This window comes from Agrilus planipennis, unplaced genomic scaffold (genome assembly GCF_000699045.2).
Source record: "Agrilus planipennis isolate EAB-ADULT unplaced genomic scaffold, Apla_2.0 scaffold174, whole genome shotgun sequence".
Taxonomy (NCBI): Eukaryota; Metazoa; Arthropoda; class Insecta; order Coleoptera; family Buprestidae; genus Agrilus; species Agrilus planipennis.
In genome coordinates this window covers 1-10622 of record NW_020438963.1, presented here as the reverse complement: position 1 = coordinate 10622, position 10622 = coordinate 1, and the positions used below count along the sequence as shown (strand labels likewise).

At 36.5% G+C, this 10622-nt stretch overlaps 1 protein-coding gene across 1 annotated transcript in view; it reads right to left on the bottom strand.

Annotated features, from left to right (window-relative positions):
- The window catches only part of LOC108739199 (myosin-2 heavy chain-like), a 16327-nt gene extending 5927 nt beyond the window's left edge, over nt 1–10400 (bottom strand). Inside the window, exons 1-7 of the mRNA XM_025975263.1 lie at nt 10121–10400; nt 8865–9020; nt 8527–8658; nt 7448–7646; nt 5954–7224; nt 1554–4962; nt 1072–1490 (exon numbers count right to left, since the gene is read on the bottom strand). Of these exons, the coding sequence (XP_025831048.1) occupies nt 1072–1490; nt 1554–4962; nt 5954–7224; nt 7448–7646; nt 8527–8658; nt 8865–9020; nt 10121–10303 (5769 nt within the window). The 5' untranslated portion in view covers nt 10304–10400. The remainder of the gene's footprint in view (nt 1–1071; nt 1491–1553; nt 4963–5953; nt 7225–7447; nt 7647–8526; nt 8659–8864; nt 9021–10120) is intronic.
- Nucleotides 10401–10622: the final 222 nt, after the last annotated feature.

The following is a 10622-nucleotide window of genomic DNA, read 5'->3' as shown; positions in this document are numbered from 1 at the left end:
AGTTTCGACAGAATACAGACCACTTCGAATTATTTTATTCGATTATAGTAACGTGCTTATCACGTTGAGGTGAGCTACGCCGGGATTCGTTTCAGCAAGTAGATATCCATATATTTAAATGGACCTTGCTGAAGCATACGTAATCCTAAAATGTAGCACTGTACTACAGATGGCGTTTACAGCGCCATTTGTCGTATTTTCTACTTATTCTCTAATTCAATAATGAGCAGAATTTATATAGGAATTTCTTCAGAAAAATAAAAAGTGAACAAAAAATTCGTAATGATCCAAGTAGAACGTTATTAATGGTATATGCAGTTATTACAGTTACATATTTATGTAAAACTGTAAAAAGTTATTTTTTCTTGATGAACTTTTTACATTAGTTGACAGACGAATTAAGACATGAAGTGTAGTCGTGTGGTAGTATTTATTAGAATTTTGTTTATTATTTATTTAGAAAGCAATGTGGCTTGAGATACAGTCTCTTAATGTTTTCTTAATCGGAGGAAATTCCGGTAGGTACGGCCCTGGCTTCGGTCTTTCGTCAGCTGTTACCGCCAAACGTAGTTTGTCATAAAAGATATCCTCATGACATTATTCCAACATATCAGCGGGCAGAGACATTAGAGAAACTCGAGTCCGTCATAAATCTACCTAACTGAACAATGACGTCATCAATGCATGAAAGGCTGCAGCCAGGACCGTACCAACCGGAATTTCAGATTAAGAAAACTTTAGGAGCCTGTATGTCAAGCCATATTTGTTTCCGCATGGAATTAATATTACCAGAAGATTCTACTTGGTGAGTACTACTTACCTGACTTAACTTCATGTCTCAACTCGTCTGTCAACTAATATAAAAAATGACCATTAGAATGCCTACTAATATATCAAGTCTAGCAACTTGTATTGTATTCTTTTATAGCTACTGTTTGCTAATTAGTATTGGCGACCAGTTTTCATTATATTATTTCTTGAATTATACTAAATATTCTTTTTGAGAAAAGTTTTGTAAATTGATTTAGATTAGTTAGCATGTACAAGAAGAAGAGTAGTATTCATACATACATCTGTTCCTTTCGAAGTTACTTCTTTTTCTTCTGCCATTTTCAACTTCTCCTCAAGGCTTTTTATTTTTTTACGTAGACAGCAAACGAGGTCATGGCATTTCTTCAATTCTTTACGTAAACTCTCTAATTCATTCTCGTGGTCCTTACTCATATCCTTAACAACTTCTTCGTGGGATCCCTGTATTTTTGCCACTCCATCGCTGAATTTTCGATCCATCTCTTTTATCTGAGACCCATGCTGAGCCTTTAACAACGAAAGATTTTCTTCGTATTTTTTCTTGCAACTTGCCAATTCGCCCTTAAGTCTTTCAAGTTCCTTTCTCAGAGCATCTTCATCTTCAGAAATTTGTCCCTTAAGTGCATTTTCGTACAATTGATTTAATCGATTCTTTTCGCGATTAAATTCATCTTCCATATCTGTAGATTTTTAAATTTATTATGAAACAAATTAATACATTATTAATAAAAGTATTGCAAGACCTTTGTTGGCTTTCCTGCACTTTTCTAGTTCCTCCAGCAACCTTTTGTTTTCTGCATCAAGATCAGCAAGTCTTTGTTTCGCGTCAGCAAGCTGTTTCATGGCTTCAGCGGCTTGTTTTGCCTCCTTGTCCAATAACGCATCTAAATCTGCACCTCCTCCTCCTCCTGCTCCTGCCGCTGGTCCTGCTCCTGCTCGTCCTTGTACGTCTGCTAGTGCTTTTTCACAGGCTGCATTTTTTTTCCGCTCTTCTGCGAGAAGCCTTTCCAATTCACTTGTGCTTCTTCCCACAGGCTTTTGGCCTGCATCGGCCAACTTAGACTGCATTTGATCAAACATTCCCTGAAGCGCATCCTTCTCTTTCCTTGCTTTATCCAACTCAGCTTGACATGCTTCTTGCGCTTTCTTCATATTATCAACACAGTTGGCTAACTCTTTCTTTAGAGCTTCCAACTGTGCCAACAAATCATCACGTTCCTTCTTCATTAAGTTCAGTTCTTGTTGGTTGGCAGCTTGGCCCCTCAAGTCGTCCGCCATTTTCTTTAAGTTGTTCTTTTCACTTTCCAAGTCTGCTTTCTCTTTCATTAGTTGCTTGTTTTGATCACCCAGTACAGCTAGTTCTTTTTCTAAATTAGCAATTTTGCGGGCTGCTTCGTCTTGTACTCGCTGAACTTCATCTTTAAGTTTACTGTTCTCTGCTTGCAGCTTGTCAAGTTGATTCTTCATCTCCGCAAGTTTCGCTGCAGCGTCATCTTTTGCTGTCTGCAAATCTTTCTTGAGTTGGCCGTTTTCCTGCTGGAGCTTGCTAAGTTGGTTTTGTAAATCTGCAAGTTTTGAAGCAGCATCGTCCTGCGCGCGTTTTAAATCTGTCTTGAGTTGGCTGTTTTCAGATTGCAATTTGCCCAATTCAGCCTGTAAGCCGGCGATTTTTTGGGCAGCTTCGTCTTGTACACGCTTTATCTCGCCTTTCAACTTCTCATTTTCAGCTTTCATGTTATTTAAAGCACTTTCCAGATCGGCAAGTTTTCGTGCTGCTTCATCTTGTGCCTTTTTAAGATTTGCGTTTTCTGAATTCAATCGTTCTAGTTCCTTTTGTAGGTCGGCGAGTTTTTTCGCGGCATCGTCTTGAGCCCTTTGTAAGTCGGTCTTAAGTTTATCGTTTTCCGACTGCAGCTTGCTCAGTTGTTGCTGTAATTCGGCTAGTTTTGCTGCCGCCTCGTCTTTGGCTCGTTGCAAATCGCTTTTAAGCTGACTGTTTTCTGCCTGTAACTTGCTCAGTTCTTGTTGAGCACGCGCAGCATCGTCTTTTGCCTTTTGTAAGTCCGCTTTTAGTTGAGAATTTTCACCTTGAAGTTTCTGTAATTCGGCTAGTTTTTGCTGCAATTCGTTTTTCAGTTTATCATTTTCCGATTGTAAATCGGCTAATTTACGGGCTGCTTCGTCTCTCTCTTTCTGAGCCTGAGCTAATCGCGCTTTAAGGTCTTCCAGCTCTTTTCGCAAATCGTCGCATTTTGATAGATCGCCCTTTGCTGAGGATAATTCGTCCTCTTTTTGTTTCAATTGTGCCCTTAATCGTTCAAGTTCTGCCTTTAGATTGTCTATGTCAGACTTCAGACCGCTTTCTGCTGAACCTTTTTCTTGCAATTGCGCTCTGAGCCTGTCCAGCTCTGCTCTTAAATCGTCACCTGACGATTCTTTATCACGTAACAATGCCTTTAGACGATCGAGTTCCGCTTGCAAATTGTCTTGTGATTTATTTTTTTCGTTTAGTAACGCTTTCAGTCGTTCAAGCTCTGCATTTAGTGCATCGTCCACGCCAGGCCTTGCGCCACCAATTGCACTTTGTAACTCCTGATTTTGTTTCTGGAGATCTTGTATTTGTTTTCTTAATTGGGCACAAGGATCGCCACTATCTATGACAGCTGGTTTATCGTCGATTCTGGAGGCATCGGCAACACCAGAGACATCGGCGACACCAGAGACTTCGGTGGTACCAGGGACATCGGTGATTTCAGTGGCAACGCCGGTGCGTCCTTCCAATAGTTCTTTCAGTTTTTGGCATTCACACTCGTTTCCAACATTACCCAGCTGTCTTGCTAAGTCTTTGATTTGATTTTTTAACAAACGATTTTCTTGTTTAACACACTCGAGCTTTTTCCGCAAGGCCGTACAGTCGCAAATGCTCCCCAAGTCCTCTTCGTTGTTCATGCAGCTTTTAGTGATCAGTTGTTCAACAACGTTCTTGTCCTTTTGAACTTTTTCGAGTTGATCCTTCAGTTTACTGCAAACTTCAGCTGAAGATTTACATATTCCGCCCTGTTGCATATCGCACAGTTGGCTTTGTAAAAATTGACACGTGTCGTCGATAGCTAGGGAAGCTGTTTCAACGCCTTTACGAAGATTTTCGTTATCGTTTTCGAGATTCAGAATCTTTTCATTCAAATCTCTCAGCTGGTTCAAGTACATTTCGTCTGCCTGTCCTCCTTTTTCAGCAGCTTGACGCAAAAACTCATTCTCACGCTGGTAACGCAACATACAAAGCTTGGTATCTTTCAGTGAAGCTTTCAACTTTTTATTTTGCTTTGTGAGTAGATCCAGCTTATCGGCTCCGTTTCTCATTTTATCCCACTCGTTGAATTGTCTGCACAGTTCTTCGTTTAATTTTTCTGCCGTTGCGTACGATTTTTGCATTAAATCCGTAAGGTGTTGATCACCTGAAGCGTCCGCAAGATCCTTTGCGACTTTTCGTAACTTTTCGTTCTCTTGAGTCAGAAAACATATTTTATTTCGTAGCTTTTCGAATATGCACCGACATAATTCATCTTTTTGTAGAAGGAATGATTTTATCTTCCCAACAGCTTCTTCTTTATCAATAACATCGCATCTGAGTTGTTTAAGCTCATCGTTCTTTCTAGCCATATCACATTTCAGTTGCGCATTTTCAGCTATGAGTAATTTGTTTTCATCGGTCGCATCTTCGGCTGCTTTCTTGCAGTCCTGAAGTTCATTTTGTAGTTGCTCAATGGTACTTTGCATCGCTTCTTCTCGGGCTGCAAGTTCTTTAATTTTATCATATGCACATTGGCACGAACTCATGTACTGTTCGAGATCTTCCTTAAGTTTACTGTAGGCAGCTTTACAGCACTCCTCCTTTCTTTGCAACGATTCTACCATTAAAGTCTTCTCTTTGAGTTTACTCCTAAGGCATTCAACTTCGCATTCCGCTTTGCTATGACAGTCTTCTAGATCAGTAATATGGGTTTTAAGAGCACTCTTTTCACCACACAACTCTTTAATTGTACCACTCAATTGATCTTGCAGATTCTTCAGTTGTTCTTCCGACGCCTTAATTAATTCGTTTTTCTCAATTAGCTGTTCTCTTAAACACTCGATCTTTCTTTCAGATTCTTCCTGAAAATTGTTACAAATTTAACAAATATTTCACTATTATCTAAGACATGAAAGAAAAGCCGACAAAATACGTTGTATGTTTTTGTTGTAGTTTGTCCAATCCCACCAAGAATAAAAATTAAAAAATAAGCCTGGTTACTTTTTAGTATTTATATTTGTACTAGCGACCCGCCCCAGCTTTGCACATTGCTGATACTAAATATATTTTAAATATATTTTTGTTTTGTTTAGATTATTATCGAAAAGGGGAAATCTTCAAAAGACACCCCCTGAAAATAGTAAATATACTACAGAATGTCTTTATATACAACATTCACAGCTTTTTTGTCATTAGACAATACAAAACGGCAATCGCAATGTCCCTGTATTTTAAATCTGCAATATCTTCGAAAATATTCATTTAAATTAGATGCTGTAACGAACCACATTGATCTATATTAAATACACAATGTATTTAAGGTACTTAATTGGATAAGGATTAATGCTGTGTTGCTTACAATCGCTTCGTAAATAAGCCATTATTTCTCATAAAAAGTAAAGGATAAAAAATGGTTATTATGGGTTATCCTTAAGAGATAGACATACCAAAGCGGACTTTTTTGTAGACACTTTTAAGGTGTACAATACTGTAGTATATAATTTTTATAATCACGTAAGGTTCACCTCCGTTTGCAATGTAAGCGTAAAAAAATGTGTTTATGTACGACATCAGATTAGAAACCTCTAAAATTATCAGTGTTTCTCTATTATATTATGCATGTATTATACATATAAACCTTCCTCTTGAATCACTCTATCTATTAAAGGAAACTGCATCAAAATCCGTTGCGTACTTTTAAAGATCTAAGCATACATAGGGACAGACAGCGGGAAGCAACTTTGTTTTATACAATGTAGTGATTTCAAATCCCTTGTGTACCAAGGATGAAAATTGTGTCAGTGGAGAAAATGTTTTGTGTGCTTTTCTTTACAGGTTTATTGAATATACTACCTGCTGCTGCGATAAAGTTTCGACTTTGGTAACCAGAGTTTTAATTTCTGTCTCTTGATCTTGTATGACACATTCACATTCGCGAATTTGAGCCACGAGCGCGTCCCGCTCTTCAAATATTTTCTTCGCTTGCTCAAGTTGATCTTTCATATAATCCGTTTCCAATTCTATGCCGACCATTTCATCGTATTTAGCTTTATAAGTATCTCTCTCGGCTTTAATTGTTTCGTAGCATCGTGACGTTTCCAAAAGTTCCATAAATTCGCCCTCTATCGCACCTAATTCGTCGACCCGTTTGCGCAGGTCATCCCTTTCTTTGAATAATGTACGGACGTCGGCAGTGTCTATTATCGGTACATCAGACTCGTACTTATTTCGCAGCATATCTCGTTCAGCTTTCAAACTCTCCATAATACATTGCGTTTGCTCCAATTCCATTTCCATATTTTGCGAACAACACTTAACGTTTTGAAGTTCTTCTCTACACTTTTCCAAAGCTTTTTGCAAGCATTCAGCTTTGTCTGATGACTTCCTCAATTCTAACACTTCTTTTTCTAGTTCTGCAAATTGAGACAGACGTCCCTGTACTTCTTGCCTTTCGCTGTCGTATTCGTCGAGTACGCTGCTTCGTTGTTTGTATTTCTCCAACTTTTCGGGAAGATCCTGGAAGCACTTAAGTTCTTCCTCAAGTTGGCAAACTCTTGCCTGTAAACAGTTTCGTTCTTGTACGATCTCCTCGTGGTGCTGCACCTTTTCCATCAATTGGGCGCAGTATGATTCGAAGTCTGACAATTTTCCACTTGCGATTAAATGAGTTTCCAATTGACATATTCTTGCTCTAAGACAATTTCTTTCTTGAACGATTTCTTCGTGATGTCTAAGTTTCTCTTCGATTTTGATATCTACAGTGGCGAATTTCAGTTGCTTCTGTAACTGACACACTTTAGCTTTAAGACATTGTCTTTCGCGAACAATTTCTTCGTGGTGAGCCATGATGTCACCTAGTTGGCCTCCTTGATTCTTTAAAGTGTTATTTTCGGCTTCGACTTTCTTCAACTGCTCTTGCAACTGACACACCCTACTTTTTAACCAATCCTTCTCTTCAGCATTCTCACCAAGTTGACAATCATACTGCTCTACTTCACCTTGTAGTTGCTCCACTTTCTCCTTCTCTTCGGCTATTTCATTACAACACTCTTTCAACCTGTTTTTTAATTCTTCCACCCTTTGTTTAAGAGCATTGTTTTCCGCCAGTAAATCGCTATCAGCACCTTCAGTAAAATAAAAATATTTGATACTATTATGAATCATTTGAGAAATATCAGACTATGCAATTGTTAATAAATAGTTGATTAATAATTATAATTTGAAAATACTCAATGACTAATCTTGATTTTTAGTGTAAATGGGATATAAAATAATTTGAACCAGTATGATATATAACATGAGATTAAATTAAATGCGAATAAACAATTAAAACGTAATTTATTGCACCTTGTTTAAGACGTTCGTTTTCATCTTGTATAGTTGCTAGCTTCTCGCAATATTTTCTCAAAACTCGCAACTCCTTCTGCATCAATTCTGCTTCTTGGTCAGCTGTCAGAGACCTTCCCCTCATAGCATCAATTTCTTTTTCTAATATTTCTACGTCCTCCTGACAAGTAGCACCTTCCTCAAACTTCAGTTGTGGCCTCTTAAAAATAATTACGATTTTTTCAATATTATACAGGAAATCCATTTAATAATTATGCGAAAAGTATTTAAAAATTTTGTTGAGATAGTTGTTTCAGCTAAGAACTATATACAAAAACAAAAAAATACAACGTGTAATTATACAACACGCTACGGAAGTGGAACTTCTTCAAACACACAAACATACCGGGATAGGGGTTAAGGAATTAGTTTAATGGTATTATTTGTACACTATGCTTCGCACGGGTGCAATGCTGATAGTAAATATACTATAGAATGTCTTTATATACAACAATCACAGCTTTTTTGTCATTAGACAATACAAACCGGCCGGTACCGCCGCAACCGCTATGTCCCTGCATTTTAAGTCTGTATTAATTCGAAAATATTCATTTAAATTACATGCTGTAGAGGGCCATATTGATCTATATTAAATGCACAATGTATTTAAGGTACTTAATTGGATAAGGATTAATGCTGTGTTGCTTAAAATTGCTTCGTAAATAAGCCACTATTTCTCGTAAAAAGTAAAGGATAAAAAATGGCTATTGTGGATTATCCTTAAGAGATCGACATATACCATCGCGGACTTTTTTGTAGACCTTTTTAAGGTGTACAATACTGTAGTATATTATTTTGATCTACTTCATAGGGTAAACCTCATTACACATATTAACCTTCCTCTTGAATTACTCTATCTATTAAAGGATACCGCATTAAAATCTGCTGCGTAGTTTTAAAGATCTAGGCATACATAGGGACAGACAGCGGGGGAAATGCGTTGCATGATTTCGTTACATAGCAGCTCGCATGAAACGAACTTACCCTACCGTGCGTAAAGAAGTTTCACTTCAAAAATGAAATTTTTTTTTTAATATTACTGCTTCGGATGGCTGTGATGGTGTTGTTTCACTCCTTGTGGCTCTGCTTTCGGTTTCTGTTGCACCTCTTGTTGCATCTCTTGTTGCACTTTCTGCGTAAGAACTTGGACTAGCCTCCCTTACCTCTCCACCCTAAATTTTGAATAAATGCTGATTTACTAATGTATGTAAAATGCATTTACAAAAATTTGTTTATTTTTTAACTTTATATATGGTCTAAAAAATATTTTATCAAGCACTTTAAATAATTAAAACTAATTTAATTGCGTTTTTATTTCTGAATTAAGAACTAATGATATTATATCATCGGAGTTACAAGTGATGTTTAAAAATATTACCCTCTGGGGCAACTCTTTTAATTGACTTTTTTTATCGTCGGTTAAACCACCACCTCCCGCTTTACCCAATTGTTTCTTAAGATCTTCTATTTCTGCATTTTTGTTTGCCAACAATGTTGCTATTATTGCATCTATTGGCACGTACCTGCCCATACCCTGAAAAAAATATTACAACAAATCGTTTAATCATATTTATACAAACTACGAACGGGCAGAATAGGAACATTCGGCACGTAATATTAAAAAAAATGAATAGATTATACCAGCGAAATGCTAATGTATTTAGGTACCAAGTTTTATCTTACACTATTTGTTAACAGTAGTCCTATCTAAATCTACCTCTGCCTCTGTTAACTCCTGTCTCTGCGTCTAATGTCTCCAAGTAGGCCGTTCATGTTTGAGAAGATACCCTACTAACCTGTCTCAACTAGATATTTCTTATTCTCTTCCCTTGTCATTTATTGTTGAATAATATTAATCTATACGCAATCTCTCAATAATGTTACTATAAAAACGGAAAGTAAAATAAATGCGTTAATAAGAACAGAACAATGCCGATTATTCTTTTTAATTTTAGGTTCCTTCGGGGTCGCATATTAAGTAAAATTGGAACTATTAAAAACTTAATCGAATTTGATCCATTTTTTCGTGAAAAAATGAGTATTACAACCAAGTTCATTTGTGTACATTAGTTATTATGTATATATAATAGTTATCTATAGGTACTATAATTTTTTTTTAAAACAATATTTCCATCATTAATACCGTCATTTGTTTTCATTACAGAATGGACTTTTGGAGCTTGTAGATACTCGGCAATTCCCCATTACAATCATTCACACTGAACAAAAAAGGTAAGTCCTCCATATTCAACAAATTCAAAATTAAAATTTACTATTACTTCTATGGTTTATTTGTGTAAGATATACATGTTGACTGATAATCTTTTATAACAAAATATCAACGAAAATGTGTACAATTTTATTAGATGCAATATTTTCTAAATTTCAATAAAAGTTACCAAGTAATGTAAGGTGCAACATAGACATTAATAAAAACTTGGAAACATCCTATACAAACAGTGCATGCAGTTTAGGCCTCATTTTGTAAAAAATATTCTCCGAGAAATCACGCTTTCCAAATAGGTATCACTCGACCCCCAATTAAGTAACAGCCCTTATGAGGTTGGTATTGTTTTAACTTTTATTCATAACTATTTATTTCTAGACTAATATGTTAGGTAACTAAAGTATTACCTTTTGATGACCAGTTTTTATGATATCCAAAATATATTGTCTGCGATCTTCATACTCGTCGGTCCAACATCTTGCATCTGTTGCCGAACTGTAGGTTTTCAAACGACCTTCAGACCTTTGGGGAAGCAAGATAACTTCCCCTGGCTGCTTAAAACTTCGATCTTTCTTCGCTGCGTACGCCATTTCACACCTACACAAAATTGAACACTAAAATTTCAATTCTTCCCGTGTTCTGGTTTTGGATATTAACATTCGTTGAAACGAATACGTCAAACTGTTATGTTTGTCAGAATGCAACAAGAACAAAAAACAAAACAAGCCTTGATGATGAAGCCAACTGTTTTACAATTGATTTATTTTACCATAAAAAAAAGACTAAGATTTTTACAAACTTTATTCAAAAGTAATAATACTTCGTCAAACGTAGTATTCATCAGACTTGGAGTAGGTGGATTGTTTCTGCCCCTATTTTCTGGGCAGTATCTATATTTATTTTTTTTTT